The sequence below is a fragment of the Cucurbita pepo genome, chromosome LG05 (assembly GCF_002806865.2).
Source record: "Cucurbita pepo subsp. pepo cultivar mu-cu-16 chromosome LG05, ASM280686v2, whole genome shotgun sequence".
NCBI lineage: Eukaryota > Viridiplantae > Streptophyta > Magnoliopsida > Cucurbitales > Cucurbitaceae > Cucurbita > Cucurbita pepo.
Window position 1 is genome coordinate 7,784,793 of NC_036642.1, and position 20,175 is coordinate 7,804,967.

A 20,175-nucleotide genomic window follows, 5' to 3' on the forward strand; every position below is an offset into this window, starting at 1 on the left:
CCTGAAATGAGTACAACAACTCATAATGAATTTCATCTCAAGATATTATGTTTCCAACTCCCTAGTTGATCAAGTCCCAAAATAGTAGGTATATTGAATTGGCTAAAAGAGTCATTCTCACCCATGTAAATTAAAGGCAAGCCCTCACAAGCAGGAGTTCATAACTCACTCAAGATTAAGATCGAGTCGCATATGATCATCATCTGAAATATTAATCTTCTCAATTAACGGATTTATAAAGAGAAATTAAATATTTCTTGATCCAGTCTTATACAAACTCATTGAATAGGATACCCCCACTTACATGTCTCCACACGAATAATTTGGATCAAATCATTTGTAACGATTACAAAGTGAGCCGTATCAATAGTGTTACCAGGATAAGGCACCCAACCTTATCCATATACTGTAGACTCTTTAGGTTATTACTTGAACACGATCCTCTTGTATGTCAACCACATACAGTTCTCTTGAATTAAGGAAGGAAAGATTGAGTAAGATGAAGAAGAAGAAACCGAAACCCTGAGCTACTGAGTTTACAGTGAAAGAAATATGGGAAACAGTAGGCTCCTTCACCTGCAAAGACCATTAAGAAATTGATTCTATCCCCATCTAACTGTAAAACCTTGTAATAGCTTTTTTCCTAATAGCTGGCGCTCAACGAAAAGAAATTCTATCCCTGTATAACTGTAAAATTACATTAATAATCTTAGATTTTCATATAATGGATAACAATTAGATTACAAAGAAAATAATATAAATAAAATAATTAATTACGAGGCTTTAGAGCATAAATCTCAACATGACCCATAACTCGAGTTTAACCTATGTCACTCTAGCTCCAACGCCGCTCGACTCGGTTCCGGTGGCTTCAGGCAGCTATTTGGTTGTTAGGTTACTCTATTTAGGTCTCATTCCACTTTTTTTTTTTTTTTTTTTTTTTTTTTTTTTTTTTTTACAATTTTGACCCTTTAGGAGTCGATTTGGACGAGAAGTAATTGAGGTTAGCATTACCACCATTTTGTTAATTTAAGTTGCTTTTGAGTCAAATGTTGATTTAAGTTACTTTTGAGTCAAATGTTGATTTAATTTATATCGTGAGGTAAATTGAATCATATAATATGCCTTAACTCGATGTCGTGGACCTACGTAGGTTGGATTGGACTACAAATGGCAAATTCAGTCTAGTACAATGATAAATTAGTGACTTCGACTTTGGCCAACCATGTAAGTAACTTTACTACTGGTTTGGTTGGATGAATTGTATGAACTATGAACAATGGATGCTTTGAGGCCCCTCTACCCATCATACTTTGTGACTTATTGACGTGTATTATATTATTTATGCTATGACATATGTTATGTTATGTTGTAAGTTATACTATGAGAAGTTTGTGTTATGTTATGGATCTTGTTGTGACGTCTATGTTGTATGATGACCTCTATATGTTATGCTATCCAAATTGGGTTCTTACACCGTTTTTCGTATAAAGCTTCAAACGGTGCCATAGCGATAGTTTTCTAGAAGTTGTTGTTGTAGGCGAACTCCATGAGATGCAATTTAGATTCTTAGCTACCTACAAAATCTAATATGTAGACACGTAGCACGTCTTCCAAAATTTGATTCCAACGTTCGATTCGATCATATGTTTATGGGTGGAGGCAGTCCTGAAGTCGAGACGAGTACCCAACCTTTCTTGAGTCCGCGATAGAAGGTCGACATAAAACATGTGTAACGACCCTAAATTTTCACTTAACCTAAAGTCACTACTATACTAACTTATATACTATCAAGAAAATTCAATTCAACCTATACTAACCTATACCACAAATGGAAATGGAAATTCAATTTAACTAATCTATACTATTAAATGGAAAATACAACTCAACCTACACTAACATATACTACTAAATGAAATGCAAATCTATCATATGCATGTGCCACGGTCTCGGGATTGTAATACCTCCATCAGCCTTATAGGGACGCCTTGCCTTTATCTGAAAAATGTAATAGCACGAGGCTTGAGTATTTTAAAAATACTCAATAAGCGACCCCTATCGAGGTTATAATGCAAGAACATGCGAATGCAATGCATGAGACCTATCATAATAGTCTATTTTCCTACGATACTATCCTAACAGGTAGCTTGGATGTATAATTCATATCATACAACATGTAACATAACAGTCACATAATGCAATTTGTGCATATCATCATACATAACATCATAAATCATATTAGTTCATCCAAAGATAGCATAGCGTTCACATCGCATAACATTTACATATTAATTCATAAAGGTCTAAACATACAATTTATGACACATGAAACCACGAGCACCTGCCAACATACAACTTGTATTTCATAACCTAATGACAGTAGGGCCACTTACTTGGCTAGCCTTAGCCGGCGTACTCCCTAATTAATTTAAAGTAAGCTCTCGCTCCTCGAAAACGTCTCACGTCATCACCGGTCGTTGGTTCCTATTGGATTCTTTATCGCTTTTGTTAGTATTTCACAATAATAATAATAAACCCTAACTTAAAATTTTGAAATAGGGCACTAAAACGACCTTATTTACCTTTATTTAGGTTGAAAATAGGTCCGAGAGGGTCAAAATAGTGCAGACAGGTCCAAAAAGGGATTTTCGAGCCGAGAAGCCGCGCCGGACCTGCCGAGAGGTTTTCGCGTCGGATGGTGACACATGGCGCAATAAGGAGATGCCACGTGTGCGTAGTGAACCGGGCCGAGATGTCAGTTGGGCTGCAGGCGGTGGGGTTTGTGTGTCTGTAGGGCTAGGCCGAGGCGTTTTGGGTTTCTGTGGCTGCATGAAATCAAGTGTCTAATAATTTTCTCACGTTTGGTTTACTCACTGCAACCCTTTTCGTTTGTCTTCATTGCGGTTTGCCACATATAATTGCGTTTAGGATGCATTAAATTGTTGTTGTTTGATATCACAACATTCATAACTCAACTTATTCAAATCTAAAAATTGTTTTATTATTACTATTATGAGTCTATATACATCTATGGCCAACCAAATTGTTGCACAAAAATATGAGAATTACTTTTACCCTAATTCTTTCAAAAACAAAAAAGAAAGAATTATTGTTCCAATTGGGTTCTGCAGAGAGGACACGAATTGCTCATCTCAAGCCACTTCAGGATACAGCATTTGTGATACACATGACCACATGGGATTCTGCTCACCTCCTCTTCTCCCTTCAGCGCTTCGCAACACACGCTGCAATCCCCCTCCTTCTCTTCCTCCCTTAACCCATCAAATTTCTGCCTCTGCAACCTCTCAATCGCCGACGCCGGCGCCCCGTTCATCGCAGCCGGAGAGTATTCTTCAATAAGGAATGGGTCCAGGTCCACCCATATCATTTCGATGGCATCCACATCCACGACGATGTGGAAGTTGAGATCCACGTTGCCGGCGGCCAAGTGGAGCGCAAAGGAGGAGATCTCCGCAAAGATTATATTGCAGACGGCGATGGGGATGGTGAAGGAAGACAGAAACCGAAGAACGTGGGATTTGGAGAGGAAGGGTGGGTCGAGCAGGTCGCGCAGAATAAAAGGAAACAGAGCATCGCCCATTGGAGTTGAGGGAGTTTGTTGGAGAATTTGGCGAGAAGATCGAGAGATGAGATGGCTCGAATGTCCGAGTCGGAGTTCCACGAACTGCATGGGTTGCTCGTGGGAAGCCAAGTTGCCGGTGGTATTGGTGCGGAAGGAACATTGGAAGGACAGAGAGTCGCCGAAGGTTAAAGACATGGTGAGTGTTGATGAAAACAGAGGATATGAGCAACTGTTAAGAGTATGTCGAAATTAGTAGGGAAGGGGAAGAGGGAGCGGTGTCTTATTTATAGGCTTTTGATTCCCAAATGTTTCTGACCGTTGGATCACTTCCAGAATTCATAAAAGGAAAATGTTCACAGCGCCGGTGAAATATTTTCAGGCACGGCCGAACGGCTATTTCTTCTAGTAGTGGAAGCAAAAAAGGAAAATATTTGTGCCGGCACGTGCGAGAAATAGTAACGCCTGATTTCTATTGTTCCTTTTCTTCTTCGCCGTCGCGTCTTCCGCGCCGGTGAGATATATTCAGGCACGGCCAAACGGCTAGTTGACGTCGTTAAATGAAGCGTTGACCGTACAACTGGCTGCCGGAGCGTGCGAAAACACTAACGTCTAGCGGCCTTCTTCCACTCTTTACTGATTTTTTTTTTCTTTTCTTTTTTCTTTTTAAAGGACAAATATGTTAATATTAAGAAAATAAAAAATAAGTTGTTATATTATTTGATTTATCTTTATCTTTTTTAGTATTTTTAATCTATATTTAACTAATTTCAAATTGATTTAAGTTTCAAATATATTTTTATATTTAATGTATCTATACATTAGTAATGTATTAATACAATAAATATGTGTTTCTCTTTATTTGTTTGTTTTTACATCATGCAAGTGAATGAAATATAAAAAATAAAAAAATAAAAATGTATAATTAAGAATAATAATGTGTTAAATATGCTATAATTTGGCTCTACACAAAGGGCATGAATTGCTCCTTTGAAACCAGGTGAGGATGCATGATTTGTGAAACGCATGACCACATGGGATTGTAGCCACCTCTTTCTCTCCCCCCTTCTCTGCTTCATAGCTTTCGTAGCACACACTGCACTCTTCTCCCCCAATTCCCTGATTTCCTGCCGCCGCCACTCCAGCTTCCTCCAGAACCACTTTCTCCTCCACCATTACACCTCGCCCAACTGAACCCCCGCGCTTCTCCATCCAAAACATTTGAATGTAATCAATGTCCGCCACCAATTGGAACTTCGCGTCATAGTCTACGGCGGCCCATTGTGTGACGAACGACGTGATTTTCTGGACAATGGGGTTCCACTTCACAGAGCCGAGGTTGAAGGAGGACACCAATTCAACCAAGTAAGCGTGGCAGAATAACGGATCTTCCAGCTCTCGGAGAGGCAGAGGAAACAGAGCATCCGCCATTGGAGTCGAGGGAGTTTCTTCCAGGATGTCGTAGGGAAGGCCGGCGGACGGCGATCGAGAGATCAGACGGCTGGAATAGCCCAAGCGGAGTTGGAGGAGTTGATCGGCGCCGTGGTTGCGGCGGAGAGAGTAGCGGAGGGTGGAGGCATTTGCGAAAGGCATTGTAATGGTGAGAATGTTGGATTGAAACAGAGATGGATGGAGTTTTGTGTTGATTTAATGATAATATTAATAGGGAATTGGAAGCATAAGTAAATTCCGATTAGGGAAACTTCAGATTTTAGTATCAAATTTAGGAATCATATTTAAAATTACTCTAAACATTTCCTTTTCTACCGCTTCTTTTATGGAAACTCTCAAAATCAAATTTAGTTTCATATCTCTATTTATTTGAATTTCATTACACTAAAATAAATCCATAAAATACAAAAGGTTTATTTTGTTATTTATTGTTTTAAATACTTTCCAAAAAACTATATATCTATATTTTATTAATACTTTCACCTGACATTTTCATATAATTGAAAATACTATCCTAATTAGATGTATGTTTACTTTTCCACACACGGTTTACACGTGCAAGTATGAACCCACTAGTCAGTTCGCCCACCTCCTAGATCATTTTCTTAGTCGGCCTAGCATTCTCTAGAGTTGTTGTCGTCAAACACCCATTAGGAATAGCAACCGTCAAAGCATTATGATAAACATAATGATCGTTTTCCTGCCTTGTAGTGTAAGAAGGGTATTCTCGAATACATGAACACACAATGATACATGAGATCCCAACATTTTTCTTTCATTATCATACAATACCATCCGTTCCACTTTCCTTTTTATCCTATCATCTTTATCATAACTTTCCATGCATATATGGGGTTTTATGTCACTATATCATCTTGCATGTCAGGTTAAACATGTCATATCCTAAACATATCATGTCTTCTACGTATCATACCATATCATGCACATATCATATCGTATATCGTGTCACAACATGCGTCTTATCGTCAATAAATTACATGATAACATATTATCACAACACTCGTGTATAATATGAGGAACATGTCGTTAGACATATCATATCATAACATATCATTTCATAACATGTATCATCTCATTCACCTATAATATCATAAACATATCATTTCATAACATGCATATGACACATGCAAAGTTAGGGGGCATGTGCCGTCATACTACATACAAGTTATAACAAAACCGACAGTAAGGTCATTTACTTGGTTGACCTTAGTCGACGTTCTCCCTAATTTCAAGTATGTTTGAATTTCATCCCCCAAAGTACTGTCGGTAGTTGTTTCCAATTCGTCCATCTCATTACATTAATAACTCAAATTTCTAAGCTCAAATTAACTTAAACCGAGAGATTAAACCTATACTGACCTTAATTTCATTAAACAATGTCAATTTCAGCTTTGAAATGGTCGAAACGATAGAATTTGTCAAAAAAAAATCCCTTTACCGATCCAAAAAACTAAGTCGAGGAGCCGAGCCGAATCCACTAAGCTGCACCAGCTGAGGGAGTCGCTAGTTGTAGGTGTGACACGTGTCCCTTGAAGGAGGTGACGCGTGTGCAAGTCGTAGTCGAGTCGAAGCGTGGGTTGTCGGGTCGCTGATGCAGGCGCGCGGGTTGCGGGCCGCGAGGCTGGGCTAGACTTAGCTGAATTGGTTTTGGACCATTGCAGGTGTATGGGCCGAGGTTGCAAGCATCTAGGCCGAGACTGCAGGTGATTGGGTTGTAGATGTTTGGGCCGAAGCTGGGTTGTTAGTTGGGCACCCGATCCGCATCAGAATCCGACCCGGAAAATTGTCTTCCTTACCCGATTAATGCGATTTTTCGTCCAAGTCTCTCTCCTCCGTACGCTGTAGCCCGAATTTGAACCCTCGGTCGCTGATCGTTAAGGGACCGATCTCGCCGGCGTTTCCAAATTCTCATATTTCAGATCTCGCCAGCATCGAGGGAATGACGTTGCTGAAGGCATGAAACATGAAAGACTTACCTTCTGAGTCATTGTTTTAGAGCGTGTGAAAGTTTAGGGTTTAAGGTTTAGGATTTAGGCGTGAAGAGCGTGTGAAAGTTTTGGTGTGTTGTGGGCATCTGGGGAAGCGTGAACGATGGAGGGTGCGAGAATTCCACCGCCTCGAGCCTTTTTCAGCGACCAAGTTTTTTTTTTTTTTTAATAGTTACATATTTCAACCCAACCCAAACCATACTGGTTATGTGATATTTATCAAATTTTTTTTTGAGTCATGTGATTTTTTGAACAATCCAAACTAAACGAGATCGTATATGTACCCCTAAGCCTAACTACAGGACAGTGTACACTCATGTTGTCGAAAACCAACCAAAAGAAAGGAGTGTGTAACATATCATGATGTATGCGTCCTTACAAAATATACTAGAGAAGTATTTGGTGCTCATGACAAACACCACTAGGTCTCATTTTTAAATCATGGTATATGGTTATTATGCAAGTCATATTTATACTTTTTATGACAACATTCCTAGATGTAAATGACAAATCATTCATTCTATCATACATGACTCATCGAGTGTTTTATAGGACATAACGTGAACATAATATCATAGTATACGTGGATTGACATACTCAAAGTATATGCATCACAAAAGGTTCATAAATATGGCTTGAACAAGTAATAACACAAATAAACCACACAATGTGTTATTCATACGACATACAATTCATCAAATAATAATAATAATAATAATAATAATAATAATAATAATAATAATAATAATAAATGGAAGTATAGAGTTACATTAATTAATGTTGAATCAACTGACAAAAAATGTAAAATTTGTTGTCACTGTCATTAATCTAATTACAATCATCTGCAACGAAATTGTTGCACAAAAACCAGAATTACATTTTCCGTAATTCTTAAAAAAGAAAAAAAGAATTATTGTTCTAATTTGGTTCTACAGAGAGGACACGAATTGCTCATCTGAAGCCACTTGAGAATACAGCATTTGTGATACACATGACCACACGGGATTCTACTCACCTCCTCTTCTCCCTTCAGCGCTTCGCAACAAACACTGCAATCCCCCTCCTCCTCTTCCTCCCTTAACCCATCAAATTCCTGCCTCTGCAACCTCTCAATCGCCGACGCCGGCGCCCCGTTCATCTCAGCCGGAGAATATTCTTCAACAAGGAATGGGTCCAGGTCCACCCATATCATTTCGATGACATCCACTTCGACGACGATGTGGAAGTTGAGATCCACGTTGCCGGCGGCCAATTGAAGCGCAAACGAGGAGATCTCTTCATAGATGATGTCGCAGGCGGCGATGGGGATGCTGAAGGAAGACAAAAACTGAAGAACATAGCAGTTGGAGAGGAAGGGTGGGTGTTGGAGGTCGCGCAGAACAAAAGGAAACAGAGCATCGCCCATTGGGGTTGTGGGAGTTTGTTGGAGAATTTGGCGAGAAGATCGAGAAATCAGATGGGTCGAATTTCCGAGTCGGAGCTCCAGGAGCTGCATGGGTTGCTGGTCGGAAGCCACGGTGCCGTTGCAAGTGCTTTGGATGGAACATTGGAAGGACAGATAGTCGTGGAAGGTTAAAGACATGGTGGGTGTTGATGAAAACAGAGGATGTGAGTGAGTCGGAAATTGGTAGGAAAGGGGAGGAGGGAGCGGGGTATGATTTACAGGCAAAGGGGAACAAATAAATGGGTTTTGATTTTGAAATGTTTGTGGCCGTTGGAACGAATTGAACAAAGGAAAGTGTTCGCCGCTCCGGTGAGGTATTTTCAGGCACGGCCAAACGGCTATTTTGTTGCCGTTGCATGAATTCTTGTTGTAGAAGCAGAAAAGGAAAATGTTTGTGTCGGCACGTGCGACAAATAGTAACGGCTCATTTCTGTTATTCTTCTTCTTCTTCTTTGCCGTTGCTTCCTCTTCCGACACCCAACAACCGTCCACCGCCCGTCTTCCATTTTATTTTCTTTTCAAACAACAAATGTGTTAATATTAACAAAATGAAAAATAACTTATTAAATTATTTTTCTATTTTTTTAGTATTTTTTTATGTGTCAATATAATTTTAAAATACTCAAAATATTTTTCAATTTCTGAAAACGCGGCCGTTTCTTGGAGGACGTGGTATGGAAGGGCGGCGGATGGGAATCGGCGCCGTCGTTGGGGCGGAGAGACTACCGGAGGGTGGACGCATTAAATCCGTAAGGTTAACAAATGAAGATCGATTCAAATTTAAATATTTTTAATTTATTAAAAAGAATTTATTTTGAGAATACTTAATTATTTAAAATTAAATAAAGTATGGAAATGGTTGAAAATAATTTATTTATATGAAATTATTATTATTTCTTAAAATCAAATCTCAATAATAATAATAATAAAGAAATTAAACTTTTTACTTTTTACTTTTTTTTTTTTTTTCTTTTTATATTTCGTATAGTATCTCTGTATTCAATGCGTTAATTTGTATCATCTCGTTGACATATTTACATGTCTATAACGGACATTGAGAAGGAACAATGTTTTCAATGGTGAAAGGCCATAAGAAGATACCGTCTATAATCTATGTATTTCTGATCGGGAAATTGTATGCAAGCTTCGTAGCTAGAATCCATGGGCCGAAAGCCCAAAAGGTCTTAGCCCATTAGCTAGAATACATGGGCCGAAAGCCCAAAAGGCCTTAGCCCATTAGCTAAAATCCATGGGCCGAAAGCCCAAAAGGAGCTCTTTAATCTAAGAAACAAATTGCTTAATTTAAGATGTTAAAATATCATAATCATAAATCTAGCTATTAAATCAGAAAAAGGAACACACAAACTTTCTTAATTTTTATAATTTATTTAAGATTTTCCCTTTTTACTTCTTAAATATCATAAGATATTATTAAAAAAAAAAAAAAAAAAAAAAAAAAAAAAAAAAAAAAAAAAAAAAAAAAAANAAAAAAAAAAAAAAAAAAAAGGAAAAATAAAATGAAAATGAAAAATGATTTCTCCCCGCTATTAAAATCTTCTAATCATCGTTCATCGACATGCAATGATCAAGTTTGAATGTAAGATGCAAAAAAATATTAAGAGTTTAACACACCATCAACCTTCTATAAAATATATATATATACACATTAAGCTTAAAGGCTACCCGAATTTGACCAAATTAATTGAGTTTATAAATTTTATCATATCAGTATAAACGTGACATGTTTAAAGATGTTTGTCGTCTTTAGAAATCAAGAGGTGTTATTCTATCAACGTTATTGTCGGTGGATCATAAGTGAGTTAGTTAGACCATATGTAATTATAATTAAATAAAATCGGCATAATTCAAACGTTGAAGATTAAGACTCTTTTGGGTAGGTGAGTAGATCTTATCTCAATTATATGATAAAAGATTGACACTACGAGAAATTGTTGGTAAGTTTAGTTTTTATTAACTTACAACTTTGATTTCTATTAAGGACGTTCATATAACACGATAGTCTGACGAATCCAACTACTGAATCCAAACCATATTAATTCAATTTATAACATTCTTTTATGTAATAAATGAAAATGTTTGAGATTTAAAATTGATGTAATATTAATTTTATAATTTATAATTTAAGTTTTAATATTAATTTTAATAGATATAAAAATATTTTTGATTAGATTGGAATTTAATATCAATCAATGAATGAAATAGTGTGTTGAGAAAAGATGCATTTTTTTAAGCCGAAAAAACCTCATAAACAAACAAAACAAAACAAAAAGAAAAAGCTCATAAAATCATGTACGTGATAAAGAAAATAAAATATAAAATATAAAATAAAAGATTCTGGAGCTCTCTGATTGGTCGCAAGAAAGTAACACGCACGCAACGCTAAGATACTTTTATTTCTCATCTTTTTATAAATCAATTTTCCAATTATATTGTCCATTTCTTGGGACAATCCACCAAATCCCACCTTATAAATATACATACCATCAATTTTCCAAGTAATTTAGAGACGTTGACGAGACATTATTTTAATTAGTACGAGGTATTTTAAGAAAACAAAAAAACAAAATCACGAGAGTTTAATGTTTCTATTTCAATGTTTGAGTCTAGACTACTCGTCTCTATTTATGCGCTAATTTTTAATATAATTAATCAAAAAATAATATAGAAAATTAGTAGTTTAATATAAAATGAAATAAAAAGAGAGAGAAAGTGTCGGTGAATAAGATGTAATTATGGAGTCCAAATGAATTGAGGGGTTTTTGTTTGCTTTTGATTGAAGAAAAATCTTGTAATTATAAAAGTTTATTAATGAGGAGTAGATGATTATGTGGGCTATACTTATTTCCTATTCTATTCATCATTATTTCCTAATTTATTATCGTCTCCGTCCCCGTCGTCGCCGACTCTGATTTTGCCCTAATCTCTTTATTTCGTAAATAAATAAATAGTTTTTTAAGAATATTGTAACAGTTTGTTTGAAGAATCTTTATTCAAATCTCCACAAAAATAAATGAAGAATTTTACGGTGATTGAAAATGAAATAAGAGGTCGGGACCATCTTGATGGACATCTGACTCATTTTCGGGTCGTAGGCTTAAAGGAGCAAGGCGGTTTTAGGGTTTGATAGGTTGAAAGGCAAATGGTCCATTGAAGACATGGTTGAAGTAGGTAGACTTGGGTTGTACATAGTCAAAAAGAAAACAAACCAACAGCTACACCTCATGTTTTATTTATAGGAACCCCACAAAAAGATTGAACACTACATGCATACATACATACATTCAATTTTTCAACTAATTCCATCATGAAATTTTGACCCATAGCTACGGTGTTCGCTCACTCTACAAAAGTGTTTTGTTCTATCCATGTAAATGAATGACAGGCTCGTATGAAAATTGAGTGAGTTATGTTCGTTTAAGAAAATGAGATCATAGAGCTCTATGGGAGAATGGTTTTGTTTCGACTTTAATGATTTGAATTTGCTTATGTCATCGAGAGAAATCTTGCATCTGACTTTGTTTCATTGTCGGGGTTGATATCTATTTGAGTTTTGGTTCTAGTTGAAGCATTTGATTGTGGAAAACAGCTCCATCGTGCCCATTATAGCCGTCTTAGCTCATTTCATTTGTACGATCCAGCATCGTTCATAACTGTTTGATTTTCACTGTTGTTTTTTTTCGTCATTTGACTACTAAATTTCGTTTCGTTAGTAGCTCTTCACTATCGGTCGTGGGCATATTTTTTGGTATTTAATTTTTGATTGAATGGTTTGAGTTTTGCTTATTTTGAAGTTCTTATTGCTATTTTGGTCGTTAGTGACCATGGATTGTAGGTACTCGTGGAGAGGTAGTCCTCATTGCTAACATCATCGTCTTTTCCGTTGTTATATTCCTCTTGTGGCAGGTATTTCGCAATTGCTAAGTTTGTGAGAATGGTCGATGAGAAAACGTGAGGTTCAAGATGTAGTGTTTGGTCTAGTTCACAGACGGTCAAATTCAATTCAACCCGGGATTCGGTCTAGTTTGCAATTGGTTTGTTGCTTTTCGGCAAAATTTAGTCGATTAGTAGGTATTTTTTATCGATTCCTAGTTCGGTTCCACTAGGTAAGGTAATTTTCTATTTGGATGACTACCATTTTTTAAATGCTTTTAAATGGTTAGATATGTGTGTATGTGTGTAGCTTTGTGATTTACGTGTTTATACGAATCATTCAAATGTTATTGTATTTATGGGACCCTTCCATGCATTGAATCACATGATATTTCTAAAGATATCGAGGGTATGAGTTAATTCTACCATCACACGCACAAGCTAGTTATCCCCCATAGTTCTTGTCATAGACCGGTTGGTCATGTTTTGGGTCTAGTTATAGCTGATTGATTACTGCTTGCAGCCTCCGATAGATAACAGGCTATTTTTTTTTCAATCTCGAGTGGGGGCATAGGTTGGTGGGTCCCTTTTTTAATGATTTAGATCCCTCGATTTACTTTATATTTTTGTCATGTGTGTATGCATATCTAACTCGAACATGAAAGTTACTTACTAAATATTTTTAATACCCAACATTTTCAACGTGTAAGAGTCTTGACAAGATAAGTGAAAATGTCATTAACATATATTTGATAACGATATCATACAAATTATGTATATTTTTTCTTGTACAAGGCATCAAATCTAGTACAGTATCACACAACGTTTATAGATCGACACTCATTCATATCTCGTTTTTTGATTTCTTAATTGTTCATCCGATAAAATATATAATAAATAATTTAAAAAAAATAACTTAAGAAAATTTGATAATAAGGAAAAGCATAAGACAAGCATGATTACCATCTTAATAACTTATGTTCCACTACTATCATCATCATTATTATTCATTTTATATAAATCTAAAATAATAATAATAATAATAAAAGTAAAAAGTGAGTGAAGTGTAAAATATAATGGAAAAAAAAAAAAAAAAAAAAAGGGTAATATTGTCTTTTACAAAATGATCGTTTTGGGTGGAGTCCAACCAAAAGGCCCAATAAAGAAAGCCCCATAAATCTAAAGCAACACATAAAGCATTCTGTCCATTGAGCCGTTGTGCGTGTGCTTGTTCCCCCCCTCTTCCAATTTCCCCCTTTTTTTTTATTATTCCTTTTTCTTTTTCTTTTTCTTATACCTTAAGTAAAAAAACATTTTATTTTTATTTTTATTTACCAAATAATTAAAAAAATCGAACTTAAATGGATGAAATTAAAATCAAAGTCGAAAGAAAATGAATAAATTATTATATAAAAGTAAAAAAATGACTCTGCAGAATGAGTCCAGAATTCATACCCGCAATTTTCCATATATTAAAAAATAAATTAGTTAATTTGAAATTTTAATGATAATATTTAAACAAAATACTAATTACTCTAAGTCGATTTTTTAATTTGTTAAAAATTATGTTATATATAAAATTTTAAATTTTAATTTTTTTTAATAAAGATAATAATTACGTAAGAATTACACGCGAGAAGTCGATCCCAACAAAAGTAAATAAAAGATTTAATTGAATAGAGAATAAAATAGGTAATGAAAAAAGTTTCCTGTCGCCAGTCGGGTGAACATGTTTAGTGAGAATGTAGGTTAAATAATTTAACCTCCAATAATTTTAGGATGGTAAAGTGGGACCCATCTAAAATTTACCACAAAGACAAAAAGTAAATTTGTGGGAAGAGAGAGAAAGAAGAGAGAGAGAGAGAGGGGGGCAGGAACACAAAGCTGATTTGTAAGTTAAAAAAAAAAAAAAAAAAAAAAAAAAAAAAAAAAAAAAAAAAACNAAACAAAAAGAAAAGCCGAAATGAAACTTTTATAATTGAAATTACAAACGTGACCTTCCAAATCCCAAAGAGAATTCTGCATGAATAAAATGGTATTTATTTGTTTAAAAATGGAATTAATCAATAAGCAAGTAGGTTACGTGGCAGCGGTTTAATGTGAACATTCTGTACGTTTGGATGAACGGCGTGGATGATGAGATGGTAGGATGCTTGCGTAGTAGTGGTTGTAGGGGATTGGGGGTCGACCAAAAAGTACTTAAAGCATAATCCTTAACCACCAAACAAAGAAAGCAAAAACTTCATGGGAATATGTGCTTTGCTCTCCCCTCAAATGCATCCCTATTTTTTTTTTATTTCTTTTTTTTTTTATTCTAAATTTAAAATATTTTAAGTATTAAAATTTAATAATAGCACTAGGTGGTCATGATCTCCATATACATTTTTCTTTTTTCTAAAATTAAATAAATAAATAAATAAATAAATAAAGCAAATCTATTTCCACTAAAACCGCCACGTGTAAGTTCGTGGGCATGGGTTAGCTTGCGTAGTGTCCTAATACAGAACCCGCGCTTGTATTTTTATGACTGTGATAAATAAGGAATATTGATTATTTAATTAATTAGTTAATTAATTAATTAATAAAAGGAGGAGAGAGAAGAGAATTGGAGGTTGTGTTGACGTTAACCCCTAGTTGGGGGCGTCCAGATCTTGCAGCTGTAAGAAGCTTCCCTTTCTCACACCACTCACTCTCTCTCTGGTTCTTCTTCTTCTTCTTCTTCTTCTTCTTCGTCTTCTCTCTCAAGAATATTGGATTGACACGAAAGCGATGAATTGGGGGAAATCAAACAAGATAACACAGATTCACGCAATTTCGCCATGAGAGCTCATCGTTTGAGCTTCTTCATTTTCTTTCTCTCATTATTCACTTCATTCATCGGAGCCTTCTCGCTTCTTCGCGATTCTGCCATTTCAACTAGGAGGATTCTGCATCAGCCTCTCTTTCCGATTGGCTCTGAGCCGCCGCCGGATATTGAGTTAACCCCGCCGCCGCCGCCTCCTGACTCTCCCTCCGACGTTCCGCCGTTTTTCCATGACCCGCCGACCACTCAAGATCAGACTCAACCGCCTCCTCCGTCTACCAATGGAACTATGCCTATCCCTGCTGCTACGGCGCAACAATCCAAGCCGACGAAGACCGTTGCGATTGCAATTTCGGTTGGGATTGTGACTTTGGGGATGCTCTCTGCTCTGGCGTTTTTTCTGTATCGTCACCGGGCGAAGCATCCGGGGGAGTCGCAGAAGCTTGTTGGAGGGAGTAATCCGGAGAGATTTCCGGAGGATTCGCGTGCGCCGCCGTCGAGTTTTTTCTATATTGGGACTGTGGAGCCGAGCCAGAGCTCTGTTGTTGAGCAGAATGGTGCTAATGGTGCCAATAGTTCGCCTTATCGCAAGCTGAATTCGATTAAGATGTCGGATCGGTACCGGCCGAGTCCGGAATTGCAGCCGCTGCCGCCTCTGCCGAAGCCGCCTATGGCTATGTCGCCTCCCGCTCTGTCGTCTTCGGATGATGAAAGCCAGAATACGGCATTCCATACTCCACAATGCTCGTCAATTGTTAGTCATGATGATGGCTATTTCTCACCGGCTTCTCGTCGAAGTAATTCTGTTAAGAGCTGTTCTACGGCAAGTTTTAAGAATGACCATATGAATTCCAATGCTCCTCCTATTCCTCATTCTAAAAGAACCTCTCCGAAATCTAGATTCTCGGTTTCTTCGACCAAGCGCAATACGTCTCAGCCTCAGCCACCACCGCCGCCGCCTCCACCGCGTCCGCTTGATGACCTTCGTGAAATTCCGAATTCGAAAGAAACAATGCCTTTCTCTTCCACGAGACCTAAATTTTCGAAGCCTCCGCCTCCACCAAATTTGGCGCTTCTTCAAACAATTAGCAATTCCGCCACATATCCTCAAATTCAGAAAACTGCTGCACCTCCACCTCCACCTCCGCCTCCACCGCCACCTCCACGGCCACCGCCGCATCCGGTTTCGTATTCAACGCCACAAAAACTAGGGTTATCGGAAACCAGAATGGCTCCAGTCACTNACCGCCACCTCCACGGCCACCGCCGCATCCGGGTTCGTATTCAACGCCACAAAAACTAGGGTTATCGGAAACCAGAATGGCTCCAGTCACTCCTCCAGATTCCTCCAAGTCACAATCCTATTCAACAGCGAGAACAAACTCATCTTCCAAATCCACACCGACATCTGCACCAGCAAATTCCGCTAAAGAAGATGTTGTCGAAAGGATTAATTCGATGGAAAGGCTTGAATCCGAAGATACAGAAGGTTCAAAACCGAGATTGAAGCCCTTGCACTGGGACAAAGTACGGGCAACCTCAGACCGAGCTACAGTTTGGGATCAACTCAAATCAAGCTCATTCCAGTAAGTTGGTCTGTTAATACCGATTCTTGCAGATTTTTTGAATATTCATGAATTTCTGAGCTGAGATTTTTTTCAGATTAAACGAGGACATGATGGAAACACTTTTTGGCTTCAATTCTGCAAATTCGGTTCCCAAAGAGGCCACGAGAAAGTCTGTTCTCCCCCCCGTTGAGAAGGAAAATAGGGTATTGGATCCCAAAAAGTCGCAGAACATTGCAATACTCCTAAGAGCTCTTAATGTCACGCGTGATGAAGTGATCGAAGCTCTTCAAGATGGTGAGTGCTTTCCCAAATTGGGGCTACTTACAATAATTTGTGATCTGACGTATGAACAATTATTTCACAACCGTGGCTTTGATCACCAGCGTGATTGCTTTTCATTATATGCAGTTTTGAGTATGTTTTAAGAATTAACCATATCTCCATCATTATCAGCATTAGAAGATTGCTCATCTTTCTGCATCCTTCATTTTAGTTCATCATATTTGGTTATGAATCTTCAAGAAATTCATGTTTCTTTCTTCTGTTCTTCAATTATGGACTAAACAACTTTAGCTGATGAATTCTCCCGCATATTTCTTGGGGTTCTCAATTGAATAAATCAACCTTTTATGTACTAATTTAAGATTGTACATTCTTGATTGTTANCTGAATAAATCAAAATCTTGTTTTACCTTTTATGTACTAATTTAAGATTGTACATTCTTGATTGTTATACTGTGTTCCCATGTTACTGATTCCTAAGTTTTGTACAGAATTCATTCCTTGGTCATTACTTTTTACATCTCTAATATCAATGCTCTTTTCTTTCTTAGCCACTTTCACTATTCCTCCTGACACATTTCCGCATTTTCACATTTACTGATGAGTTTCCGACCCTACCTTGCTTTTGTGCATTGATGTTGAATTTCCATAAAGGTAGTTGTCTTACGGTCGAATATCGTTCATTCTTTCTCTGTCAAGAATTATAATTAATTCCATACTTCTAAAGGGCCTAGTGAAAGTACCTTGCTCTTTGATGTTTCGATTGCATCGCATCGAGAAAGAGATTCGTTGCCGTAAATGATTTTGGCTGGATTATTATCTCAAAGAGTCTATGTTGGAGTGAATAGTGAAAGATCTGGTGATTAGGAGCATAGTTTCTATCCATTATACGAAATTATTTGTCATTGGCCTGACTCGATATAATCCCAATTGCTTTCGACTGATAATATGTCCTGTTTTAAAATGCATTTGGTGGTTACTTGTCTCTGTAATGTCATTCTCATCATATGAAACGTACTTTTTGTTGGCAACAGGTAACCCGGAAGGGTTTGGTACCGAGCTTTTAGAAACACTAGTGAAGATGGCTCCAACCAAAGAAGAAGAGATAAAACTGAGAGAGTACTGTGGTGATGGTTCAAAATTAGGGACTGCAGAAAGATTTCTGAAGGCAGTGCTTGAAGTCCCATTTGCCTTTAGAAGAGTTGAGGCCATGCTGTACAGAGCCAATTTTGATTCAGAAGTGAAGTATCTAAGGAAGTCATTTCAAACGCTTGAGGTAATTTGTCTAAATTTCTTTTGATAAACATTATGAGATGCAATGAATTATTAGTTTGTCTAAAATATTTTAATTTTCTCCAGGTTGCAAGTGAGGAATTAAAGAACAGTAGACTTTTTCTTAAACTCCTCGAAGCAGTTCTTAAGACGGGAAATAGGATGAATGTCGGTACGAATCGTGGTGATGCTAAATCCTTTAAGCTTGAGACCCTCTTAAAATTAGTAGATATAAAGGGAACGGATGGAAAGACAACATTGCTTCATTTTGTTGTTCAAGAAATTATCAGATCAGAAGGTGGTGCTGATTCAACTAGTGACAACCTTCAGCCCCGTTCGCAATCCAAAATCGAGGATGAATTTAGAAAGCAGGGCTTGCAGGTTGTGGCTGGACTGAGCAGAGACCTTAGCAATGTGAAAAAAGCAGCTGGTATGGACTCGGACGTCTTGAGCAGCTATGTCACAAAGCTCGAAATGGGGCTTGAAAAAGTAAGGATGGTTTTGCAATTCGAAAAGCCAGGAATGCATGGAAAGTTCTTCGACTCGATGAAAACATTCTTGAAGGAGGCAGAAGAAGAAATAGTTAGGATCAAGGACGACGAAAGGAAAGCTTTATCTCTGGTGAAAGCGGTCACGGAGTATTTCCATGGCGACGCTGCCAAGGAGGGAGCTCATCCATTCCGAATTTTCATGATCGTTCGGGATTTCCTAACCATACTAGATCAAGTATGCAAAGAAGTTGGGAGAATGCAGGACGGGGTAATGGTGGGTGCTGCAAGATCCTTTCGGATATCAGCAACAGCCTCCCTCCCAGTCCTCAGCAGGTACAACGTCAAACACGACCGAAGTTCCGACGAGGATAGCTCATCTCCGTAAACTCCCATAACACAAGTACCTCTTAGGAAGCTTGTCAGGTTAGCTTTAATCCTCCACTGGGGGGAATTTCACTAGTTTCTTAGATCTCAAGCATCTTTCAGACCAAAAAAAGGAATGGCAAACAGAGAATCTCCTTTGGAGACAACGACGCCCCCAGCAAAGTTTGTCCATTACTCAAAACACAGATTCCTGAAGCGGAATCAAGTTAGATTTTGCAGCAAAAAGGCAACAAAGACATGATCAAAGTGATGAAGAAACACCAAAAACAGCATGGGAAGAAGCACGAAGGAGCAGTGGCAAAACCTGAAAGGTACGTCTCAATGAAATGAGATAAATAAAAAGATAGAAAGAGAGGAAATGAATGTTCCACTTAAGAATACACGGCTATAGATAGGACAGAGTACCCTATTTAGATCAGATTCCTACACATTTCCAGAGAAAAAGTAGAATGTTTTTGAGTTGCTGCTAATATGTTGTTGCATTTGTTCAATGTTTCATAATAATAAATATCAATTTTTTTGTTCATTGTTCTTGATTGTTCTTGATTGTTCTTGATAAGAAGAATATATTCTGCAAAGTCATATCCTATCCCAAAGGGGTAATCTTAAAGCTTCAGTTGATTGTAGTGTGGGCTGTTTTTAATTGAAAAGAAGTGTGTGCCAAATCTAGAAGGACACTCAAATCTATAAATTTCTGTTTTTGGTCAGTTGGAAATCTGGCACTTTCTTCTTTCTGCTTCTCATAGTTCACAGCTCACAAAGCTCTCTCTTTCCTCCATTGCATTTTGTTATTCTATTTTCATCCAATTTCTATCTGATTTCCTCAAGACTTTCATAAAACTATTAGAGGTAGCTGAAAATTTACAGTACAAAGAAATAATTATAAATATGTATGAAAAGGGTAAAAAAGAAATGTTTTTTTTGGTCCCTAAATCTATCTTCATTTATTATTCAAATTTTCACAAAATAGGCATTTCAATAATGTCAAATGATGATTGA

The 20,175-nt window shown here is 37.2% G+C and overlaps 3 protein-coding genes across 3 annotated transcripts; 1 reads left to right on the plus strand and 2 right to left on the minus strand.

The window, feature by feature from the left end:
- Positions 1 to 3,106: 3,106 nt before the first annotated feature.
- On the minus strand, positions 3,107 to 3,778 carry LOC111795099 (RING-H2 finger protein ATL1-like). Its single transcript, XM_023677345.1, has one exon. It carries the CDS (start codon positions 3,776 to 3,778, stop codon positions 3,107 to 3,109), a length of 672 nt encoding a protein of 223 aa, XP_023533113.1.
- Positions 3,779 to 7,951: 4,173 nt separating this feature from the next.
- LOC111794942 (E3 ubiquitin-protein ligase RNF126-like) lies at positions 7,952 to 8,900 on the minus strand. The gene has a single exon (XM_023677152.1). It carries the CDS (start codon positions 8,621 to 8,623, stop codon positions 7,952 to 7,954), a length of 672 nt encoding a protein of 223 aa, XP_023532920.1. The 5' UTR covers positions 8,624 to 8,900.
- A 6,097-nt stretch (positions 8,901 to 14,997) lies between these two features.
- LOC111794943 (formin-like protein 6) lies at positions 14,998 to 19,702 on the plus strand. Its single transcript, XM_023677153.1, has 5 exons — positions 14,998 to 16,343; positions 16,424 to 16,765; positions 16,842 to 17,041; positions 18,064 to 18,305; positions 18,389 to 19,702. Exons 1-5 carry the CDS (start codon positions 15,196 to 15,198, stop codon positions 19,175 to 19,177), a joined length of 2,721 nt encoding a protein of 906 aa, XP_023532921.1. The 5' UTR covers positions 14,998 to 15,195; the 3' UTR covers positions 19,178 to 19,702.
- The last annotated feature ends 473 nt before the right edge of the window (positions 19,703 to 20,175 follow it).

Excerpts from the sequence above, each read along its gene's own strand:
- LOC111794943 (XM_023677153.1), top strand. The coding sequence starts at position 15,196 with ATGAGAGCTCATCGTTTGAGCTTCTTCATTTTCTTTCTCTCATTATTC. Across the intron at positions 16,766-16,841 it reads CTCAAATCAAGCTCATTCCA|ATTAAACGAGGACATGATGG; the intron begins GTAAGTTGGTCT and ends GATTTTTTTCAG. Across the intron at positions 18,306-18,388 it reads AGTCATTTCAAACGCTTGAG|GTTGCAAGTGAGGAATTAAA; the intron begins GTAATTTGTCTA and ends AATTTTCTCCAG.
- LOC111795099 (XM_023677345.1), bottom strand. The coding sequence starts at position 3,778 with ATGTCTTTAACCTTCGGCGACTCTCTGTCCTTCCAATGTTCCTTCCGC.
- LOC111794942 (XM_023677152.1), bottom strand. The coding sequence starts at position 8,623 with ATGTCTTTAACCTTCCACGACTATCTGTCCTTCCAATGTTCCATCCAA.